Raw genomic sequence first — 25408 nt, forward strand, 5'->3', positions numbered from 1 at the left:
TCCCCAATTTTCGTGGTATCCAATCGCTAGTAATTACAATCTTGTCTCATCGCTACAACTTCCGTACGGGCTCGGGAGAGACGAAGGTCGAAATCCGTGCGTCCTCCGAAGCACAACCCAACCAAGCCGCACTGCTTCTTAACACAGCACGCCTCCAACCCGGAAGCCAGCCGCACCAATGTGTCGGAGGAAACACCGTGCACCTGGCCCCCTTGGTTAGCGCACACTGCGCCTGGGCCGCCACAGGAGTTGCTGGAGCGCGATGAGACAAGGATATCCCTACCGGCCAAACCCTCCCTAACCCGGGCGACGCTAGGCCAATTGTGCGTCGCCCCACGGTTGCGGCCGGCTGCGACAGAGCCTGGGCGCGAACCCAGAGACTCTGGTGGCGCAGCTAGCACTGCGATGCAGTGCCCTAGATCACTGCGCCACCCGGGAGGCCCTCTGAGTTGACTTTTTCACTCATTCAGCTCTTTCCCTCCGTCTTCTCTCGCTATTTGCTTATCTCTTTCATTCGTACATTCTCTCTTTCGCTCTCTGAGAGACTCTTCAGTAGTAGGCCTGGCTCAGATCCCCTATTGACCAGCTCTATTAAGTACAATCCAATTTTATCAAAAGGAAACTTGATCCCAGAATGAGAGAGCAATCGAGTGTGTTTGTGTGTGTGAGCGAGCGAGCGAGCGAGAGGAGGAGAGAGAGAAGTGTGTGTGTGGTTGGTTGAGTGTGGGTGGGTGTACCATGGAGGCTAGGATGGGCAGGAAGAGTGTAGCGGTAGCCACGTTGCTGGCACACTCAGTGAAGATGGCGGTGAGGAGACAGAGGATGACTGCAATGGCCCAGGGAGGGATGGAGCAGAGCGGTATCATCTGATCACCCAGCCACCGCGACAGACCAGACACCTGGATGGGTACACACACATTCAAGCTTTTACACATGCACAGACCCATGCACGCAAGCAAGCATGCACATACACACTCAAGGTTACACACACAAACACACCTCGCTGCCCTTAGCCAGAGCAAAGCCTCCTCCTAGCAGCAGTACAATGCTCCAGGGCATCTTCCTCTGGGTCACCTGCCAGGTCAGCAGGGCAGGGGTGGGGCCGCGGGGGGGCTCTGATGGGAGAGGGGCACACACATGTCAAGCAATGTCTACAGTGTGTGTGTGTGTGTGTGTGTGTATGTGTGTGTGTTTCACCTGTGTCAAAGCTCTGTGTTCTCCAGAAGCAGAGGTAGCGGGGGGGCTCAGAGGGCAAGACGAACAACAGCACGGCAACAAACACTGCCACTGTTGCATCAGTCACAAACCTGGAAAGGTTGGATGGTTGGAAGGTAAGGCCCTAGTAAATCAATCCTATAGGATTTGTGATTTTTCGTTTTTTGTTTCACCTCTATCAGAATCCTATTGGAATCCCGTTGGACTACTTTTTTCCTATTGGAAATCAAAAGTAATCCTATTAGATCCTATAGGATTTTGTGTCACCTCTATCAGAATCCTATTGGAATGCTATTGGACTACTTTTTTCCTATTGGCAACCCTATTGTATTAGTATCCTATTATAACTGTTTTCTTAATTAACTTCTCTGCGCTACGGATCCCTTTAGCGGGATCATTTTCCTAAACAACTGCTGAATTGCAGGGCGCAAAATATTACAAAAAATATTTTTAATCATGCAATCACAAGTGAAATATACCAAAACACAGCTCAGCTTGTTGTTAATCCACCTATCGTGTCAGATTTTGAAAATATGCTTTTGAGCGAAAGCAATCCAAGCTTTTGTGAGTGTATCAATCAATGCTAGAACAGCTAGCCCCAAGTTAGCATGGTCACGAAAGTCAGAAAAGCAATAAAATGAATCGCTTACCTTTGATAATCTTTGGATGTTTGCACTCACGAGACTCCCAGTTACACAATAAATGTTCTTTTTGTTCGATAAATATTACTTTTATAACAAAAAAACGCCATTTGGGTTGCGCGTTATGTTCAGAAAACTAAAGCCTCGTTACGTTCGACGAAAATTCCAAAAAGTATCCGTAATGTTCGTAGAAACATGTCAGAGGTTTTTTATAATCAATCCTCAGGTTGTTTTTAACAATCATAATCGATAATATTTCAACCGGACCGTAACCTATTCAATAAAAGAGAGAAAGAAAATGGAGAGCTACCACTCTCGCGCGCAGGAACTAATCAAAGGAAACCTGACTAGTTTTGAAAAATCTCGCTAATTTTCAAAATAAAAGCCTGAAAATATGTCTAAAGACTGGTCACAGCCTGAGGAAGAAATTGGAAAAGGAATCTGGTTGATACCCCTTTAAATGGAAGAAAGATGGGCAAGGAAACACAGATTTAAAAAAAATCACTTCTGGGTTAGATTTCCTCAGGTTTTCGCCTGCAGAATCAGTTTTGTTATACTCCCAGACAATATTTTGACAGTTTTGGAAACTTTGGAGTTTTTTCTATCCTAATCTTTAAATTATATGCATATTCTACGATCTGGACCTGAGAAATAGTCAGTTTACCTTGGGAACGTTATTTAAATAAAATAAAAATCTGAACCCTAGCGTCATTAAATTATAGTTTGTGGCTCTGCAGAGAATCTCCGGTTTTCTAACATTAGCTATTCTAACAGTTGTATCCTTTACTGTGTGTGAATGCAAGAACTGTGAGTACAGTATTTGTTTCCTTATGAAGTTTTCAATGTTTTAGTCATATTTTCGTCATTGTACAGAATTTCAAATCAAATCAAATGTTATTTGTCACATACACGTGTTTAGTAGATGTTATTGCGTGTGTGGCAAAATGTTTGTGTTTCTAGCTCCAACAGTGCAGTGATATCTAACAAGTAATTTCTAACAATACACACAATCGAAAGTAAAGGAAGGGAATTTAGAATATATAAATATTTGGATGAGCAATGTCAGAGCGGCATAGACTAAGATACAGTAAAATAGGATAGAGTACAGTAAATACGGGGTTTTGGTTTAGCATGTGTATAGAGAAGAAGCTCGTGGAAGAGGTTCCTACGCATTAGTTACGTTTTCCAAATTTGCACTTTGCATTCCACTTTCTTGCATATCATATTTCATTGGTGAGTTCGTAAGTTACCTTTTTGATTCAAATGTCACACGACTGAGGAGCAGAAGACCTGTAACTAACGTTTCAACCGCGATGGCAAACGTGAATGGTAATGGCGGCAACTCCAATACAACTGTTACAGAGCCTCATGCGGTCACACTCCCCACAGATCTTCAGAACCTCTGTACGGTTCTGGTCTGGAAATTACAGCTACCCTGTCCACTCAGCTCAAAACTGCCATCGATGCTGCTCTGGCCCCCTTCTCCGCCGTCCTGGATGGTGTCCGAGCCACTGCGGATAAACAAGGCCACCAAATTGACGGCTTTGAATATGACCTGTGTGACTACAGTGACCGCATAGTAGCACTCGAGAAAACGGTCTCCCGTCTGAGCTCCGAAAACCGAAAGCTGATTGACAAAACCGGATGACCTGTAATCCCGTTCTCGCAGTTGCAATCTTCGTGTTGTTGGTATACCAGAGAAACGTGAAGGAGGGAACTTATTTAAGGTCATGCCAGAATTCTTCACGGATGTGCTGGTGTCCGGCCATCGATCCATCACCCCCGAAGCTGGATAGAGCCCACCGCATTGGCCCCTCCCCTGTGGGTGGAGACGACAACTCCAGAGTGTTAATTGTCTGTTTTCATTACTACTGTGACAAGGAGCGCATCCTCCAGAGGCAGGGCAAAGACCAGCTACACTTCTGCGGACGCAAGGTGTTCTTTCTTGACCTCAGCTCAAATGTCGCCAAGAAAAGAGCTAAATTCCTTGATGTGAAACATAAAATTCATCAGAAGAAAGTGAAATTCTCCCTCCGCTTCCCTGCTCGTCTGCACATTGAACACTAACGTTATTGAACTCTGATAAAAATGACTAATACTGTCTTGTGTGGTTGTCATTTAAGCTACACATTTGGGAGGTCCTTTTTATTTGGCTAGATGGCTAGCATAGTAATGCATGGCTACAATTCCAAGCCTTTACAGAGCTTTCTTTCATTTGTTGTTTTTTTCATCTAGACACTTACTGAAGGACTTTTCACCACTTTATTTCGCCCTATTGATCATTCGTACATGTAAACACACTCTGCCCCTTTTCTTTTTTGTAACAGGGTAACATACTGTGGGACACTTATTTGGCCATCCTTCAGATACATTGTACGTGTTGCACTGATTGAAGACTCCTTGAGTCAGGACAGTTCCGTTTCACTGTTATGGGGTGTTTGTTTTGGTTATCTGTTGACCTGCTTTACCGTTTTGTGAATGCCTTTTCGAATGTATTTCACTACTGGTGCTATGGAGTCTCGGCGTTAGGATAGTACGTTTTTTTTGTTTATATGCACCGAATGTCACACTCTGACCATAGTTTGCTTTGTATGTTTCTATGTTTTGTTTGGTCAGGGTGTGATCTGAGTGGGCATTCTATGTTGTTTGTCTAGTTTGTCTATTTCTATGTGTTTGGCCTGATATGGTTCTCAATCAGAGGCAGGTGTTTTTCGTTGTCTCTGATTGGGAGCCATATTTAGGTAGCCTGTTTTGTATTGTGGGTTGTGGGTGATTGTTCCTATTACTGTGTTCCTGTGTTTGTGTTGTCACTTTACGGGACTGTTTCGTCTTTGTTCGTTTATTCGTTATTTTGTTTGTTTCAAGTATTCATATTAAAATGGATACTCACCACACTGTATCTTGGTCCGACGTTTCTTACTCCTCGTCAGAGGAGGACGAAGAATTCCGTTACACCGAAGTTGTGCCTTTTTCGTTCCTTTTTTTTTGCTTTGATTTTTTCATCAGTTTTCTCTGTTATCTTTGCCAATGCTTGATATGTTTTCACACCTTTTTCATTTCAATATGTTAGATGGCTAACAACACTAATAATATTATTATGGGAATAGGTAGGCCTAATCCTATAAAGTTTGTATCTTGGAATACTAAGGCAATGAACAATCCTGTCAAGAGGTCTAGGGTCTTCTCTCATTTGAAAAAGCTAAAAGCAGATGTGGTATGTTTTACAAGAGACCCATTTACACATTAAATATCACTCAAGGCTACAAAACTCCAGGTTTAGTCAGGTTTTCCATTCAGACTTTAACACCAAAGCCAGAGGGGTTGCAATATAGGTTAGTAAAATAATACATTTCTCTACTACTAATGTTATTTCAGACAGTCATGGGAGATATTTAATCATAACTGGCACCATTTGGCACACACCGGTAGTATTGGTCAATGTATATGCTCTCAATTTTGATGATGTTGAATTTGCCAATGGGTTGCTGGGGAAAATCCCTTTTCTGAACACCTATCTTTTGATATTTGGCGGGGATCTGAATTGTGTTATTAGCCCGGCTTTAGATCGCTCCAACCCCAGAGCTATGTCTCCTTCTGCTATGTCAAAGTCCTTCTGAGGTTTTATAGTTCAGAATGGGTGTACAGATCCCTGGAGATTTCAGAAACCCCAGGCAAGAGAGTATTCTTTCTTTTCACATGTACACCATTCTTTTTCTCATATTGACTATTTCTTTATTGATCATAAGTTACTTCCAAATGTCAACTCTTCTGAATATTTAACCATTGTAATTTCTGACCATGGACCTTTAGCCCTCGACATAGTCCTATCAGGACAAACTCCTACTCCTCTCTTCTCCTGTCTGATGCAGACTTCTGTAACGTTATCTCCACTTCTATTGATCTTGGGGAATCACTTAAGGCTTATCTTAGAGGATACATTATTTCTTATACTTCTCATTTAAACAAAACTCGGAAAGCTAAACTAGAAGAACTCTAAAGCCATCCTTGACTTAGAAAATCAATATGCCCTGACGCCATCTCCAGAGCTATATAAGCAACGCTTGAACTTACAATCTGAATTCAATCTCTTGTCCACTACAGATGCAGAACGGTTACTATTGCATTCACATGGTACCTACTATGAACATCGCGACAGGGCAAGTCGTCTGCTCGCACACCAATTAAAACGCAGTGTTGCTACCCGTCTGATTCCCCAAATTAAAGATTCCTCTCATAGCTTGATGTCTGACCCTATGGGGATCAATGACACCTTCAAATCCTTCTATTCCTCCGTGTATACGTCTGAACTTCCATCAGATACTGTCAATATGACAACATTTTTGGGTGAACTGGAGAATCCCACAGTTGAGGCTCAAACTGCAGATGACCTTGATTCCCCTCTCAACCTTGAAGAAGTTATTCAGTCTAACAAGTCAGTGCAGAGCAGCAAGGCTCCAGGGCCTGATGGGTTTCCAACTGAGTTCTTTTCTATACCAAGTTAGCCCCTTTACTTTTATCTATGTATAACGCATCACTTGAACAAGGCTCGTTCAACACAGGCTTCAATAGCACTTCTCCTTCACTTCCTGTTCTTAATTTAGGCCCCTAAGACTCCTTAATGTGGATGTAAAGGTGCTGGCGAAGGTGATAACGAGGCGTCTGAAAGTAGTCTTACCAGGACTCACATTGCAGGAACAAACCGGCTTTATAAAGGACAGATATTAATTTATTTACAATCGGACGCTGTTTAATATTATTTATTCTAAACAGTTCCCCAACTCCCCTGAGGTGGTAATCTCCCTAGACGCAGAGAAGGCATTCAACAGAATTGAGTGGGAGTACCTATTTGCTGTTCTTAAAAAAATTGGATTTGGGGACAAATTTAGCTCATGGCTCCATTACTTGCATACATCTCTCCAGTATTTGTACCAATGACACTCATTCTGATTATTTTGCCCTGGAACGTGGGACACGCCAAGGCTGCTCACTGTCCCCTTTATTATTTTCCGGCGCCATTGAGCCCCTTTCAGTAGCTTTACGGGCATACTTCTCTTTCCAAGGTGTAACACGGGAAGGAGTTGAACATAGGTTATCATTATATGCAGATGATTTGCTACTCTATGTAAATAACCCTGTAACCTGTTTAAATTCTATCCTTTCCAATATGGTGAACTTTGGCTCCTTCTCCAGTTACAAGCTGAATCTCCAGAAAAGTGAGTGCTTCCCAATCAATCCAGCAGCGCTACAGCTCCAGCAGACAGACTTTCCATTTCAGCTTAGCCGCTCTGGTTTCAAATACCTTGGCGTGAACGTAACTTGTTCATTACATGCTCTTTTTTCTGCAAACTTTGCTCCCCTTCTTGCGCAAATGAAAACTGATTTTCAGAGATGGGGTAGCTTATCACTATCACATAGTAAGGATTCTGTAAAAATGAACAGTTTACACAAATTCCTTTATCTATTTCAATCTGTCCCATTGTTTTTACCAAAGTGTTTTTAAAAAGTCAATCAATCAGGCTGTTGCAACATTTATCTGGGGAGAAAAGGTACCCAGAGTCAGTAGATCTTTACTTCAGAGCTGCAAGTTTAGTGGAGGGTTGGCCCTACCCAACTATTTATACTATTACTGGGCAGCCAACTTTCAGAAATTGCCATTCTGGTTACATGCTCCAGATACCCCATGGTGCCACTCAGAGGCACATTCTTGTATTTCTGCTTCTCTTCCTGCTTTACTCTGCTCTTCTCTCCCAACATCCCCCTCTCGCTATACTCGCAATCCTGTAGTGCTTTCCCCACTTAAGATTTGGTACCAGTTTCGACAACATTTTCAATTCTCTGCTGCATCTACTATGGTTCCTATTGATAAGAATCACTTATTCCCCGCTTCTCTAACAGATAATGCTTTCTCTTACTGGACAAGGAAAGGTATTAAGTCCTTCTAATTTTTTTATAGCTTTCCCAACCTGGCCTCTAAATACTCTCTCTTCCTCTAACTTTTTTCCATTACCTTCAAATTAGGCATTGTGTCTCCTCCCAATTTTCTGGCTTCCCTGCTCCACCTTGCCAACCCTGGGATGGCATATTGACTCTTTTACCTCGACAGAAAGCAGTAATTTCTCAGATCTATTTGTGTATTTTGTCATTGGACAAACACTCCACCAACAAAATGAAATCTGCTTGGGAACGGGAAATGGGTGTTGAATTTACACAGGAGTGGTGGGATGAGGCGATTGATAGAGTACGATCCACTACATATTGTGCGTGTCTTGGTCTCATACAATTTAAGGTTTTACATAGGGTGCATTTTTCCAAATCCAGATTGTCTGACATATATCCAAATGTAAATGATGAGTGTGATAGATGTCATGTCTCACCATGTGACCTTAGTCACATGTTCATTCAATGCTCTAAATTACAAAATTACTGTGATTCTATTTTTAAAACTTTATCTGAGGTGCTTGAAATTAACCTGCAGCCTTGTCCCTTGAAAGCTGTTTTTGGTATTCCAGAAGACTTGTTCTCCTTGGACCCCAAAAATGCCGATGTTGTTGCTTTTACATCCTTATTAGCTTGACATAGAATTCATCTCCAGTGGAAGTCTGCTCAGCCCACCTCTACTTCTCAATGGCTCAACTGTAACGCTCGTCTAATGCCTCCTCCTTGGACGAGGAGGAGGAGTAAGGGTCGGACCAAAATGCAGCGTAGGTTGAATCCATAATGATTTATTATAACAAGACGAAACACGATGAACACTTGAATAAACTCAAAACAACAAAACGACGTAGACAGACCTGAACATGTGAACTTACATAAACACGAAGAACGCACGAACAGGAACAGACTACATACACGAACGAAAACGAAACAGTCCCGTGTGGTGCAACATACACAGACACGGAAGACAATCACCCACAAACAAACAGTGAGAACAGCCTACCTAAATATGGTTCTCAATCAGAAGAAACGTCAAACACCTGCCTCTAATTGAGAACCATATCAGGAAACACATTAAACCCAACATAGAAACACATAACATAGAATGCCCACCCCATCTCACGCCCTGACCAACTAAACAAATACAAAAACAATGGAAAACAGGTCAGGAACGTGACATCAACGATGTAATGTTCTTCCTAAACCTTGAGAAAATGAAGTATTCTCTTAGGGGTTCCAATGATACATTTGTTAGAAAATGGCAACCATTTATATAATATTTTAATGGCCCGGCAGAGGCTCCCCTCTGATGAGATGCTTTAAGTTTCCCAGTAGTGTTAGGATTTATGTTTATGCACTATAGGCTGTTAGCATATTGGTTGAAGATTAATATTGTTTTGTTACACACACACACAAACAATACAGGGGGAGGTGTGTGTGTAGGGGTAAGGACTGACCAACACAGGCCATAAATGTTGTGGACAGTCTGGAGAGGGGAGGGGTTTATCTCTCTAGACCAACAAGGAGTTTAGAATACTGGACAATACCATATTAGGAACTGTTTCAGTGTAGAATTGACAGACACAAGACGGATCTAATCTACCCAGCAACCAGATGTGGACAAAAGGAACGCGCCAAGGGGCTTGGACAAATCCGAGGGCCAGCAAAGGCGGGGCAAAGTCTAAACCACGCCCCGCCTCTACTGTGATAGGCCAACAGACGCGTTGAAACTACGTCATCACGGTATAAGAACAGCTGTTTACGTACTTCTTGCCAGTTCCCTGTTAACCCTGCGTGGTGATACAGCGAACCCGTATATACGAAAATTGCATTTGCCATTCATTGTTTGCGGTAATCAAACATAATTAAAGAAAGTTAGCAGACCTGGCTTTTTATTTATCCTGACACCGGATGTGTTACACGCAGCGTTCACAGTAGGCATTACCAGAATTCAATACATAATAGGTACAATCATCAATATAATGCTATAATGCTGTTTTTAAAAATCTCTTATTCATATCAATATTTTTTTTCAACCGCATTGCTGGTTAGGGGCTCGTAAGTAAACATTTCACAGTAAGGTCTACACCTGTTGTATTCGACGCGTGTGACTAATACAATTTGATTTGATTTGATCCAGTCCAAGCAAGTTTGTCTAAGGTTTACTGATCATTTATTTATTTATGTTTTTGTATATTGAATCTGTATTGAGTTGTTTGTATATTCCCACCCCCTGTATTGTTGAATGTTTATTTGTTGCGATATTGCTGTAGAATTTTTGTTTTCGAGAACAGAATTGAGGGAGGGTATGGGATGTGAGGGCGGGAGGGAATCAAGGTGGGTGGACTGAGGTAGGGTGTGTCACGACTTCGACCGAGGCAGGCTCTCCTTCCCGTTCGGGTGGCGTTCGGCGGTCGTCGTCACCGGCCTATTAGCTGCCACTGATCCTTTTCTCCCCCTCCCTATGTGTTTATTGGGCGCACCTGTTTTGTATGAGGGTTAATTAGTTGGGCTTATTAGTCAGCCGGCCCGCACGTTTCTTTGTGCGGGATTGTTTGGTAGTAAGAGTGGTGTTTGTTTCGTTCCACGTGTTTACTGGACTGTGTTCGTTTCCCCCGTGTCTGGGGTTGTTTGAGGAGTACACCCAGTGTGTTAGTAGGGTGGCCTGGTTTCTCCGTGTTCATTAAAGAACAGTTGTTATTGCACCTGCTGTTTCCCTGCGCTTGACTTCGCACTCCGACACCCAGGCCTTACAGGGTGGAGAGGTAGGGAAGGGACTGGGGGTTGGGTGGATGTATTGTATGGAGGGAGGGAAGGAGGGTGGTTGGGATACGGTAAAATCTTAGTACTTACATTGATGTACATTCTATAAAGCTTGAACAAAAAAATACAAATAATAAAGAATACAGTAAATACATATAAGTAATGCAAAATATGTAAACATTATTGAAGTGACTAGTGTTTCAATTATTAAAGTGGCCAGTGATTTCAAGTCTATGTATATTATGCAGCAGCCTTTAATGTGCTAGTGATGGCTATTTAACAGTCTTGAGATGGCCTTGAGATACCTATTTTTCAGTCTCTCTGCCCCAGTTTTGATGCGCCTGTACTGACCTCGCCTTCTGAATGATAGCGGGGTGAACAGGCAGTGGCTCCGGTGGTTGTTGTCCCTGATTATCTTTTTGGCCTTCCTATGACATCGGGTGTTGTAGGTGTCCTGGAGGGCAGGTAGTTTGCCCCCGGTGATGCGTTGGGCAGACCGCACCACCCTCTGGAGAGCCCTGCGGTTGCGGGTGGTGCAGTTGCCGTACCAGTAGGCGATACAGCCCGACAAGATGCTCTCAATTGTGCATCTGTAAAAGTTGGTGAGGGTTTTAGGTGCCAAACCAAATTTTGACAGCCTCCTGAGGTTGAAGAGGCACTTTTGCACCTTCTTCACCACACTGTCTGTGTGGGTGGATCATTTCAATGATCTGTACGCCAAGGAACTTGAAGCTTTCCATCTTCTCCACTGCGGTCCCGTCGATGTGGATAGGGAGGTGCTCCCTCTGCTGTTTCCTGAAGTCGACGAACAGCTCCTTTGTTTTGTTGACGTTGGGTGAGAAGTTACTTTCCTGGCACCACATTCACAGGGCCCTCACCTCCTCCCTGTGGGCTGTCTTGTCATTGTTGGTAATCAGGCCTACTACTATTGTGTCATCTGCAAACTTGATGATTTAGTTGGAGGCGTGCGGGGCCACGCAGTCATGGGTGAACAGGGAGTATAGGAGGGGGCTGAGCACGCACCCTTGTGGGGCCCCAGTGTTGAGGATCAGCGAAGTGGAGGTGTTGTTGCCTACCTTCACCACCTAGGGGCGGCCCGTCAAGAAGTCCAGGATCCAGTTGCACAGGGCGGGGTTCAGACCCAGGGCCTCAAGCTTAAGATCTTGGAGGGTACTATGGTGTTGAATTCTGAGCTGTGAACAGCATTCTTACATAGGTATTCCTCTTTTCCAGATGGGATAAGGCAGTGTGCAGTGCGATGGTGATAGCATTGTCTGTGGATCTATTGGGGCGGTGATCAAATTGAAGTGGGTCTAGGGTGTCAGGTAAGGTAGAGGTGATATGATCCTTAACTAGTCTCTTAAAGCACTTCATGATGACAGATGTGAGTGTGTGCCCAGTGGTGAAGCTTTCATTCCCCCTGTAACAAGGGGATTTATGGCTGATTTTAGAAGAAATCATAAACCTTGTTATGGTCAACCCTTTTACTTTATTTGGCACTTAATAAGCACTTACTATAGTAATTTACCAAAAACAAATCCTCTTGAGATGGGAAAACTTGTTTTTTATAAAGTTGAACATGTGCTCTTTATGACAGAATGTTAAAATTAGGTGAATGTTTTTGACCACGTTACACTTCTCAAAAGGCACCAAATTGGTAGAATGACCCAGGTTCTCAACCTCTTCAACACACCACCACAATATCAAATCAAAGTTTATTTGTCACGTGCGCCGAATACAACAGGTAGACCTTACAGTGAAATGCTTACTAAGCAATAGTGCAAAAAAGGTATTAGGTCAACAATAGGTAAGTAAAGAAATAAAAAATAACAGTAAAAAGATAGTGAAAAACAGTAGCGAGGCTATATACAGTAGTGAGGCTATAAAAGTAGCGAGGCTACATACAGACATCGGTTAGTCAGGCTGATTGAGGTAGTATGTACATGTAGATATGGTTAAAGTGACTATGCATATATGATGAACAGAGAGTTACAGTAGAGTAAAGAGGGGTTGGCGGGTGGTGGGTGGCGGATCACAATGCAGATAGCCCGGTTAGCCAATGTGGGGGAGCACTGGTTGGTCGGGCCAATTGAGGTAGTATGTACATATGTACACAAATGTATAGTTAAAGTGACTGTGCATATATGATAAACAGAGAGTCGCAGCAGCGTAAAAAAGGGGTTGGGGGGGCACACAATGCAAGCAATTGCTGTTCCAGCTAGTGATGCAACCAGTCAGGACGCTCTCGATGTTGCAGCTGTAGAACCTTTTGAGGATCTCAGGACCAATGCCAAATCTTTTTAGTTTCCTGAGGGGGAATAGGCTTTGTCGTGCCCTCTTCACGACTGGCTTGGTGTGTTTGAACCATTCTAGTTTGTTGTTGATGTGGACACAAAGGAAGCTCTCAACCTGCTCCACTACAGCCCGTCGATGAGAATGGGGGCGTACTCGGTCCTCCTTTTCCTGTAGTCCACAATCATCTCCTTAGTCTTGGTTACGTTACGTAATATGTTGTTATTCTGGCACCACCCGGCCAGGTCTCTGACCTCCTCCCTATAGGCAGTCTCGTCATTGTCGGTGATCAGGCCTACTGTTGTGTCATCTGCAAACTTAATGATGGTGTTGGAGTTGTGCCTGGCCATGCAGTCGTGTGTGAACAGGGAGTACAGGAGGGGACTGAGCACGCACCCCTGGGGGGCTCCAGTGTTGAGGAACAGCGTGGCAGATGTGTTGCTACCTACCCTCCCCACCTGGGGGCGGCACGTCAGGAAGTCCAGGATCCAGTTGCAGAGGGAGGTGTTTAGTCCCAGGATCCTTAGGTTAGTGATGAGCTTTGAGGGTACTATGGTGTTGAACACTGAGCTGTAGTCAATGAATAGCATTCTCACATAAGTGTTCCATTTGTCCAGGTGGGAAAGGGCAGTGTGGAGTGCAGTAGAGATTGCATCATCTGTGGATCTGTTTGAGCGGTATGCAAATTGGAGTGGGTCTAGGGTTTCTGGGATAATGGTGTTGATGTGAGCCATTACCAGGGATTCAAGGCTGCAAGTTAATCCTGTTGAGGACAGAGGGCGCTGTTTTCACTTTGGGGGGAAATCGTGCCCAATTTAAACGGCCTCGTACTCAATTCTTGCTCGTACAATATGCATATTATTATTACTATTGGATAGAAAACACTCTCTAGTTTCTAAAACCGTTTGAATTATATCTGTGAGTAAAACAGAACTCCTTTTGCAGCAAACTTCCTGACAGGAAGTGGAACATCTGAAATTGATGCACTGTTCTAGGGGCTGCCTATTAAAGTCCTTGATATTTATTAGTTTAGATGCACTTCATACGTCTTCCACTAGATGTCGACAAGCAGTGAGAGAAGAAATTGAGTGTGTAACTTGATCTGGGCACGAACCATAGCTCTTGGCATGACGTGTCACCAGTTTCCTGTTTTCTGGAGAGCGCGAGGAGGGACCTGGATTTGCCTTCTGATAAGCTGTCGTTATGGACGACTAATATCTCCGGCTTTGATTTTATTTGATACATGTGACAATATCATCGTAAAGTATGTTTTTTCAATATAGTTTAACCAGATTATTGATCAGATTATTGAAAATTTTTCGGGAGTTTTGCCGTGTTCCGTTCTCTTCCGTTTGTTGACGATGGAGAGATTCGCGCCACTTGGCAAGTGTGCTTGCTAAATCGAGAGGGGAAAAGGCCGTTCTAAATCCAAACAACGATTGTTCCCGACAAAGGACCCCTTGTACAACATTCTGATGAAAGATCATTCTGATGAAAGATCAGACCCATTTTATGATGCTATTTCATATATCTGTCGAACATGTTGTGCTAGTCGTTTGCGCCCAGCTTTTGGGTACTCTCTCGCTATACCTAAGCTGGATGTCGTAATGAAGTTATTTTTAGAATTCTAACACGACGATTGCATTAAGAACTAGTGTATCTATCATTTCCTATACAACATGTATTTTTTAGTTATGTTTATGAATAGTTATTTGGTCAGAATATGTGTGTCAGAAAAAGTGTCAGAAAAATATCCGGACGTTGTGGGAAAAAGATGCTACGTTAGCACAACGTTAGCACAATGTATAACCACTGATTTCAGCTCTAAATATGCACATTTTCGAACAAAACATAAGTGTATGTATAACCTGATGTTATAGGACTGTCATCTGATGAAGCTTATCAAGGTTAATCAAAAATGATATATCTTGCTGGTTTATTCGCTATCGCTAACGTGCCTATTGCTATCTTAACGTGCCTTGATGAATGAATGTGGTAGTGTGGTAGGCTATTGTAGTAAGCTAATATAATGCTATATTGTGTTTTCGCTGTAAAACACTTAAAAAATCGGAAATATTGGCTGGATTCACAAGATGTTTGTCTTTAATTTGCTGTACACCATCGATTTTTCAGAAATGTTTTATGATGAGTATTTAGGTATTTGACGTTGGTGTCTGTAATTATTCTGGCTGCTTTCGGTGCAATTTCTGATTGTAGCTGCAATGTAAACTATGATTTATACCTGAAATATGCAAATTTTTCAAACAAAACATAGAGTTATTGAATAACATGTTATAAGACTGTCATCTGATGGAGTTGTTTGTTGGTTAGTTTGGTTGGTTCTTGGTTAGTTAGGTTGGCTTTGTGCATGCTACCTGTGCTGTGAAAAATGTCTGTCCTTTTTTGTATTTGGTGGTGAGCTAAAATAAATATATGTGGTGTTTTCACTGTAAAACATTTTAAAAATCGGACATGTTGACTGGATTCACAAGATGTGTATCTTTCGTTTGCTGTATTGGACTTGTTAATGTGTGAAAGTTAAATATTTCTAAAAAATATCTTTTGAATTTCGCGCTCTGCCTTTTCAGTGGAATGTGGGAGAAGTTCCGCTGGCGGAACGCCAGAGCCAGACAGGATAACTTATAGAAAAATCAGATTTTGGAACAAGTCCTATTGGTCTCCTATAGGATTTTAATAGTCACTTTTATAATCCCTAGGCTAGGTGACAAGTGGCTGTAATTCAAGTGTCAGGGATATTTAGGTTGATAGAATTTTATTTTATAGGATCCTATAGGATTTCAGTATAAGAATCCAATTGAACAATCCTATCAGATTTTGGAACCAGTCCTATTGGACTCATATAAGATTCTATCCTACAGGAAAGGTTCCAGAATCTGATAAGATTTGCTATTGGATTGTAATTGGATTTTTTCTATTTGAATCCTATAGGATATTTTGACTACGGGGGTTAGACTGTGTGGGGTTAGGAGGCAGCAGGGATTAGGGTAGGGGTATACAGGGATTAGGAGAGGGAGAGGCCTTCCAATCCTTTTCTGAACACTAACTAATTATAACCCAATGACAATGTGATGAGCGACTTTACAATTGGCTCCAAACAGGACCTTAAATGTACAGTTGACGTCGGAAGTTTACGTACACTTAAGTTGGAGTCATTAAAACTAGTTTTTCAACCACTCCACAAATTTCTTGTTAACAAACTATAGTTTTGGCAAGTTGGTTAGGACACCTACTTTGTGCATGACACAAGTCATTTTTCCAACAATTGTTTACAGACAGATTATTTCACCTAAAATTCACTGTATCACAATTCCAGTGGGTCAGAAGTTTACATACACTAAGTTGAATGTACCTTTAAACAGCTTGGAAAATTGCAGAAAATGATGTCATGGCTAATTTACATAATTTGAGTCAATTGGAGGTGTACCTTTGGATGTATTTCAAGGCTTACCTTCAAACTCAGTGCCTCTTTGCTTGACATCATGGAAAAATCAAAAGAAATCAGCCAAGACCTCACAACGTGAAGGTACCACGTTCATCTATACAAACAATAGTACGCAAGTATAAACACCATGGGATCACGCAGCCATCATACCGCTCAGGAAGGAGACGCGTTCTGTTTCCTAGAAATGAACGTACTTTGGTGCGAAAAGTGTAAATCAATGCCAGAACAACAGCGATGGACCTTGTGAAGATGCTGGAGGAAACAGGTACAACAGCATCTATATCCACAGTAAAACAAGTCCTATATCGACATAACCTGAAAGGCCGCTCAGCAAGGAAGAAGTCACTGCTCCAAAACCACCATAAAAAAGCCAGACTACGGTTTGCAACTGCACATGGGGACAAAGATCGTACTTTTTGGAGAAATTTCCTCTGGTCTGATGAAACAAAAATTGAACTGTTTGGCCATAATGACCATCGTTATGTTTGGAGGAAAAAGGGGCATGCTTGCAAGCTGAAGAACACCATCCCAACCGTGAAGCACGGGGGTGGCAGCATCATGTTGTGGGGGTGCGTTGCTGCAGAAGGTACTGGTGCACTTCACAAAATAGATGGCATCATGAGGGATGAAAATTATGTGGATGTATTGAAGCAACATCTCAAGACTTCAGTCAGGAAGTTAAAGCTTGGTCGCAATGGGACTTCCAAATGGACAATGAACCCAAGCATACTTCCAAAGTTGTGGCAAAATGGCTTAAGGACAGCAAAGTCAAGGTATTGGAGTGGCCATGACAAAGCCCTGACCTCAATCCTATAGAAAATTTGTGGGCAGAACTGAAAAAGCGTGTGCGAGCAACGAGGCCTACAAACTTGACTCAGTTACACCAGCTCTGTCAGTGGGAATGTGCCAAAATGCACCCAACTTATTGTGGGAAGCTTGTGGAAGGCTACCCGAAATGTTTGACCCAAGTTAAACAACTTAAAGGCAATGCTACCATTGTATGTAAACTTCCGACACACTGGGTATGTGATGAAAGAAATAAAAGCTGAAACACATCATTTTCTCCACTCTTATTTTGACATTTTACATTGTTAAAATAAAGTGGTGATCTTTACTGACCTAAGACAGGGAACTTTTACTGTAATTTAATGTCAGGAATTGTGAAAAACTTAGTTTAAATGTATTTGGCTAAGATGTATGGAAATGTACAATTTCAACTGTACACGGAGAGCTAACATTAATAATATGCATGTCAATCTCGCATCGCTCAAAGTACAGAAGAGATTGACTTCATCACTATTTGTTTTTGTAAGAAGTATTGACATGCTGAATGCACCGAGCTGTCTGTTTAAAGTACTAGCATACCAGACATCCATGCATACCCCACAAGACATGCCATCAGAGGTCTCCTCACAATCCCCTAAACAGACTATGGGAGGTGCACAGTACTTTATAGAGCCATGGCTACATGGAGCTCTATTCCACATCAGGTAACTGATGCAAGCACTACAATCAGATTTTTAAAAAGGTACAAATACACCTTATGGAACAGCGGGGACTGTGAAGAGACACACAGGCACAGACACACTCATACATATCCACACGTACATATAGACACACGTACATATAGATTTTGTATTGTAGATATGTGGTAGTAGAGTACAGTAGTGGCCTGAGGGCACACACGTAATGTGTTATGAAAAGTGCTATGAAATGTAATGTCATGTAATATTTGTAATTGTATATAACTGCCTTAATGTTGCTGGTCCCCAGGAAGAGTAACTGCTACCTTGACATCAGGTAATTAGGATCCTTAATAACTACAAATACAAATAAAGAGTGGATTGACGTAATGGACAGAGTATGTTTGATGACCTTAGCCCCAGTTTGATCCAGGATTCTGTTATAATCAACACCTGTTTCCATGGTGATGTGCCCATTCATAGATTGACAGACACATATGCCCTCTGTGATAGGGAGGTCACATGACCAGATAAGAGAGAACGCAGTGTGTGCCTCTCCTGCCCATCGATCTGTTTGTCATAAAGAAGTATGTTTTCTCTCTCATTCACTCTAGTGAGATCATGTTTCCCAGACTCTGTGTGTGCATGTGCCTATACAAGTCTTTGTGTGTGCTGGTCAGAGCGTGTATACGTGCACAAGTTTGTGTTTCTGTGTGTCAAAGTTCAGAACATGTTTATTGATGCAACACAGATGGTTTACTCTGTGAACGACACATTTTGCCCATTTGTGTTTGTTTTCTCCTGTTCCCCGTGTCCTGACACTTGTTCTAACAGAAGGTTCTGGGTCTAAAGACAACTCAGGTAACCTATCCTTCAGATCAAGCTTGTGCTACTGTGCATGTGTCTGTATATTTCCACCTGCTAGTGTTTTGTGTGTGAGTCTGTGTGGTTGAGTATATATGGTGTGTAAAGTATTTCACTGTGTGGTGTGTGTTACATACTCTGCCTTTGTGTTGAAGATGTGGGTTGCCCATCCTTTGATGAAGCCTGGGCTTCGTGTGAACCACAGCACCACCAGCAGAATGAAGAGCCCCAGGACACTCCACTCTCCATAGGACACTGGCCCCAGAAGACGATTCTCCTCACGGATCAAATCATACGCTGCATGTTCTTTCTCTGACTGCACAGCACCACAGCCCCACGTACGCTTCAGACTAGAGAGGAAGAGGGGGAGAAAGGGACAAGAGAAATGAGTGGGGGAGCAAAAGAGAAGGGGGTGAGAGAAAGACAGACTGAGTGAGAGAGAGAGATTATTTAAACTAATAGGTCAGATAAGAAGCAGAGTGAGTGAGAGAGACATTGCCCCTATTTGGCATATGCAAACCTTTACAAATATCATGTCATGGTTGAACTGAGAGAGAGGAGAGAGTAGAGTTAAAATTATGCACTGTGATGCTCTGGCCAGGTCACTCACTCGAAGCCGATGAAGACGAGCTGGAGCCAAAGCCAGGCCAGCGTCAGCATTAGCAGCATTGTGGGGAAGGCAAAGGCGAACCACGAGGCAAAGTTAACCACGTCACCGTTCTGAGGGAAGAGTCTGACAGTGGGTTTCTGTTAAGAACTTCACTTCTCAAAAATGTTAAATGTCAGTTGGTCAATACGATATGTTCGGACTCCCATATCTATATTCATATATGGTATATACACTAACATTTGCGAGGTGTGTGTCTGTGAGAGGTACATACGCTATGTGTGTGTGCGTGCGTGCCTCCGTGTGTGTGTGTGTGTTACATACTGGCTCATCTGCCCAGTGAGGACGAGGTTGGGTCCGGTACCAGTGAGAGTGGCAGTGCCTCCGATGCTGGCAGCGTAACACACACACAATGTCAAGCCTTTACACATTTTCATCCTCTCCTTCTCCTCCTTTTCCTCCCCAACCTGCCCCTCTGCTTCAGTCCCCAGAGAGGAAAGGGGAGACAATACCACTATATATTAGAGAAGTTTGGGAATCAGGACTACCAAGAGGTCACAGCCAAAGTTGTTAGCTAGGCAGGCTATAGTGTGCCTGTTGCCTGTAGACATACAGCCTAAGTCTATATTTGTCTGAAATCGCCATGTACATGTAACTGTATTATGGTGTGTTGGTGACAGTACTCCAGTCTCACCTAGCCCCCTGCTCTGACCTCTGCCCCCAGCCCAGTGCCCCTCACCTGGCTTCCCATCAGTCAGAGAGTTGTCCTGGTTAACTGGTTTGTCTGGGGAGTCCAGTTTATCCTCTGTGGCTGGTTTCTCCAGTGGAATGTGATTGTCCTGGATGATAAGTTTGTCTTGTGGGTTTGAACTGTTCTCCAGTTTTTCCTCAGGAGTCATACCATTCTCCTGGCTCTGGGGGATGGGCAAGGGGTTCTTCCCATTCTGTGGGCTGTTGAGCTGCTCCAGGACAGCCTGGACAATGGGGACCATCATAGCTGTGGTGGCTGTGTTACTGATCCACATGGACAGGAACGCTGTCACACCCATGAACCCTAGCATCAGACTGGCGTGGACAGCAAAAGGGGGACAGTGTATCAGAAAGAGAAAAGAGGAAGTGGAGAAGGAGGGAAGAATGCTAGGCTTTAGCTCAGTGGGTTAACATGGTCTTGAATTTTGCAGACAATCCTGATTTTACACCTGTGATTAGCTACTCACAGGGCAGGACGCACCCCCACAACAAGTAGAACCCTGAGGGCGATGCGCTTGTGAAGGTTCCATGTCTCCACGGCAACAGCCATCATCAGACCGCCTACAAACAGCATGTTGGTGTCCTTCAGGTACTGCATACACACCTGATACAGATGTAGGATCTTACTTTGAGCCAGTTTGCTAGAGCAGGAAAATAATCTCTCAACAGGAAATGTCTATTATTATGTGGATTATAATTAATGGACATTTTTGTAGGGGTTGATACAATATATACACAAGTATGTGGACACCCCTTCAAATTAGTGGATTTGGCTATTTCAGCCACACCCTTTGCTGACAGGTGTATAAAATTGAGCAGACAGCCATGCAATCTCCATAGACAAATATTGGCAAGAGAATAGATTTATGGCAGAGCTCAGTGACTTTCAACGTGGTGCCGTCATAGGGTAACATCTTTCTAACAAGTCATTTCGTAAAATTTCTCTCCTGCTAGAGCTACCCCGGTCAACTGTAAGTGCTGTTATTGTGAAGTGGAAATGTCTAGGAGCAACAACGGCTCAACTGGGACTGCCGAGTGCTGAAGCGCGTAAAAATTGTCTCTCCTCAGTTGCAACACTCACTACCGAGTTCCAAACTGCCTCTGGAAGCAACATCAGCACAATAACTGTTTGTCGGGAGCTTCATGAAATGGGTTTCCATGGCCAAGCAGCTGCAGAGAAGCCTAAGATCACCATGCGCAATGCCAAGCGTTGGCTGGAGTGGTGTAAAGCTCGCTGCCATTGGACATTGGAGCAGTGGACACGCGTTCTCTGGAGTGATGAATCACGCCTCACCATCTGGCAGTCCGACGGACAAATCTGGGTTTGGCGGATGCCAGGAGAACGCTACCTGCCTCAATGCATAGTGCCAACTGTAAAGTTTGGTGGAGGAGGAATAATAGTCTGAGGCTGTTTTTCATGTTTCGGCCCCTTTGTTCCAGTGAAGAGAAGTCTTAAGGCTACAGCATACATTGACATTCTAGACGATACTGTCCTTCCAACTTTGTGGCAACAGTTTTGGGAAGGCCCATTCCTGTTTCCACATGACAATGCCCCGCAGTAATGTTTCAACATCTAGTGGAAAGCCTTCCCAGAAGAGTGGAGGCTGTTATAGCAGCAAAGCTGGGACCAACTCCATATTAATGCCCACGATTTTGGAATGAGATGTTCGACGAGCAGCTGTCCACATACTTTTGGTCATGTAGTGTACATTTTCAGTAAGGGAAAATCAAGTCAAAGTGGAAATTACAAACTTCAAAAGCCTTTTTAAATCTCAAATACTCTACAAGTTTTACATTTCCTGCATTGCAGGAAAGTTCTCCTGCAGCAGGGTGCTCAAATTAAGATCCTGCATCTTTTCGCACGTACGTGAGAGATTGTCTTTGTGTGTGTGCGCGCGTGTGTGTGTGTGTGTGTGTGAGGGAAGCGTACCTGCTTGGACTCCATGATGCCAAACAGAGGGAAAAGGACAGTGGGCAGGAGAGCAGTCACCGCTAGTGGCAATACCTCAGTACACCAGTACACTGCCATCAGAGCAATCACATAGGCACATCTTGCCTCCTGCAACACACACAGTTACAATACTTTATTTAGAGCCATATAGAAGTACAGAGAACCCAAATATTATTGGGATCAAAAGGACACAAACACACACACACAAAATAACTGAAGCACATGAACACATAATGTTCTCTGTGTCTGGTGGTGCCATTGTATAAACATTGATCTGCGATGTAAATTCGTCGAGCTCAAGTAATGTAAACTTGAACTTCAACACCCTATGGTGTGACGAGGAAATGTTTCCTCCCTCTTCTACGCCAAGAGTGGGAGGCCCCGGTGCACAACTGAGCAAGAGGACAAGTACATTAGAGTGTCTTGTTTGAGAAACAGACGCCTCACAACTGGACGCCTCATAGACGCCTCAACTGGCAGCTTCAGTAAATAGTACCCGCAAACGCCAGTGTCAAAGTCAACAGTGAAGAGGCGACTCCCACTCCTCTTTCTATTCTGGTTAGCGCCAGTTTGCGCTGTTCTGTGAAGGGAGTGGTACACAGCATTGCACGAGATCTTCCGTTTCTTGGCAATTTCTCACATGGAATAACCTTCATTTCTCAGAACAAGAATAGACTGACGAGTTTCAAAAGAAAGGTCTTTGTTTCTGGCCATTTTGAGCCTGTAATCGAACCCACAACTGCTGATGCTCCAGATACTCAACTAGTCTAAAGAAGGCCGGTTTTATTGCTTAGTTAACACAACGTGCCATTGGAACACAGGAGTGATGGTTGCTGATAATGGGCCTCTGTACGCCTATGTAGATATTCCATAAAAAATCTGCCGTTTCCAGCTACAATAGTCATTTACAACATTAACAATGTCTACACTGTGTTTCTGATCAATTTGATGTTATTTTAATGGACAATTATTTATTTTTTTCTTTCAAAAACAAGGAAAAATGTAAATGACCCAAAACTTTTTAATGATAGTGTATAAGCTACGCAAATTCAATCAGTGTTCAGACAAGAGTAATTATACAGTTTTGGAATCCTTATTACTTCAGCACCCCTACTTCCCATGGCTAAAACCTTCTGTCTTATGTAACCATACCAAATTTAACATATCATACTAATTTGAGTTGTCACGGATTTCCGTTTACTATATTACGTGTAGTCTTTGAGACCAGGCTGCTTAGTGGGGCAGTTCTAGGACAACAAAGGGTTAAAGACAACACGAGAGCTCTGCGACAAGTTCACCCCTGGCGCAAGCTGAAGGAATGTGTCACCCCCTTGTCACACCAGGTCCTGACCCTGTTACCCTCTGTACATTTGTAGGAATTTCCATTTTCTGAATTGGCAGAATAAGTGCGCTTTTCTGAAAAATAAATGAACATAATAGATCTGTGTGTGTGCATGCGTGCGTGTTTGTGTGTCTGTGCATGCGTGCGTGTGTGGGAGAGGTCTAAGGCAAAATCAGCATGCGTCAGGTGTACAAATGAATAATTCATGAAAAATCTAACAAAACGATAGAATACTAGCAGGCTCTTATTGAAATATTTTAAATCATTATACAGATAACATACTCTGGTGCAGAAAGCAGAAAGACTAGGCCTAGATGGGGTGAAGAGGAGATAGGGACCCCTGGAATAAGTCCGTTCTAGAAATTTGGTGCATACCGTGGTTCCGATCAGTAGAGGCAGCGGGAGGAGCAGGAACGGTGTACAGAACAGAATCACCCCATCCTTGAACATCCACATAATCTGGAGCGAAGACACCATCTTCGCTCGATCAGAGAATACTGACATTAATTAGAGTTGCACGCGTCCCGTCCCAGGGAAGAAAGCTAAAATTATGAGGGAGAGCGTGAGAGAACTCAGATACCTCCGGCTTTACAGTTGGGACACGACTGCACATGACATCTCGCTGTCTCTCTCTCTACTCTCTCTCTGTTTTTTTAGTCTCTCTCTCTGTGTGTATGTGTGTGTGTGTACAAAGGGGTGGCAACACTTTTGAGTGGCATTCTTGTGCGTGTGTGAGTGAGTGTGTGAGAGCTAGAGAGAGAAAAAATGTTGAGTAGCATTTATACTTAAATACTAACTTAGAAAAAAATCTTAGATAGGAAAATAAACACGACTCTCTGAAACTAGAATGTACTGTATTCTGAGAGAGACATAAGGGGGAGGAGACGAATAGATAGGGTTTCCTTGGAACAGCAGTGGGTGCTGGGAAACTCCAAACTTTCTTTGTAAAGTTACACTCCCCAAAACACCACAGACACACACACACACACACACACACACACACACACACACACACACACACACACACACACACACACACACACACACACACACACACACACACACACACAGACACACAGACACACAGACACACAGACAGACAGACAGACAGACGACCTGGGTTCAAATACATGTATATTTGATGATTTGTTGTTTAAATACTTATTTTCTGTATATTTGAGTATTTTCAAATAATGTGGCCCGAATAAACTACCTATCGGAAGTATTTTAAAGTATTTAAAAATAATTTCCTATAAAAATAACTTATTTCAAATAATATTTTCAAATACCTAGATTCAATGCATGGGAGTGTATTTGAGTCAATGCATTTGTGTATTTTCAAATATATGCCAATACTTTCCAAGTGTATTTCCAAATAATTTCCAATATTCAACTACTTGTCTTTCCAAATAAAACATATTTGAATACTTACTTCGATGTGTACAGAACCAGTCAAAAAGTTTGACACAACTACTCATTAATTTTTTACTATTTTCTACATTGTAGAATAATAGTAAAGACATCAAATCTATGAAATAACACATATGGAATCATGTAGTAACCAAAAAAGTGTTAAACAAATCAAATTATAGTTTATTTTTGAGATTCTTCAAATAGCCACTCTTTGCCTTGATGAAAGCTTTGCACACTCTTGGCATTCTCTCAACCAGCTTCATGAGGTAATCACCTGGAATGCATTTCAATTAACAGGTGTGCCTTGTTAAAAGTTAATTTGTGGAATTTCTTTCCTTCTTAATGCGTTTGAGCCAATCAGTTGTGTTGTGACAAGTTAGGGGTGGTATACAGAAGATAGCCCTATTTGGTAAAAGGCTAAGTCCATACTATGGCAAGAACAGCTCAAATAAGCAAAGAGAAATGACAGTACATCGTTTATTTAAGACATGAAGGTCAGTCAATGCGGAAAATGTCAAGAACTTTGAACGTTTCTTCAAGTGCAGTCGCAAAAACCATCAAGCACTATGATGGAACTGGCTCTCATGAGGACCGCCACAGGAAAGGAATGCTTCACAGAGTTCAAGTAACAGACACATCTCAACATCAACTGCTCAGAGGATACTGTGTGAATCAGGCCTTCATGGTCAAATTGCTGCAAAGAAACCACT

At 42.8% G+C, this 25408-nt stretch overlaps 1 protein-coding gene across 2 annotated transcripts in view; it reads right to left on the minus strand.

Annotated features, from left to right (window-relative positions):
• LOC129817176 (Na(+)/citrate cotransporter-like) overlaps nt 1-24106 on the minus strand; it is a 28405-nt gene extending 4299 nt beyond the window's left edge. Inside the window, exons 1-10 of one of the 2 annotated variants that reach the window (XM_055872168.1) lie at nt 23661-24105; nt 21923-22051; nt 20460-20596; nt 19982-20307; nt 19567-19720; nt 19246-19368; nt 18773-18985; nt 1198-1307; nt 1000-1115; nt 738-899 (exon numbers count right to left, since the gene is read on the minus strand). In XM_055872168.1, coding sequence (XP_055728143.1) covers nt 738-899; nt 1000-1115; nt 1198-1307; nt 18773-18985; nt 19246-19368; nt 19567-19720; nt 19982-20307; nt 20460-20596; nt 21923-22051; nt 23661-23789 — 1599 coding nt within the window. In that variant the 5' untranslated portion in view covers nt 23790-24105. Of the gene's footprint in view, nt 1-737; nt 900-999; nt 1116-1197; nt 1308-18772; nt 18986-19245; nt 19369-19566; nt 19721-19981; nt 20308-20459; nt 20597-21922; nt 22052-23660 lie in introns of both variants that reach the window. The other variant, XM_055872176.1, reaches the window with a different exon arrangement.
• Nucleotides 24107-25408: the final 1302 nt, after the last annotated feature.

This window comes from Salvelinus fontinalis, chromosome 2 (assembly GCF_029448725.1).
Source record: "Salvelinus fontinalis isolate EN_2023a chromosome 2, ASM2944872v1, whole genome shotgun sequence".
Lineage (NCBI taxonomy): Eukaryota > Metazoa > Chordata > Actinopteri > Salmoniformes > Salmonidae > Salvelinus > Salvelinus fontinalis.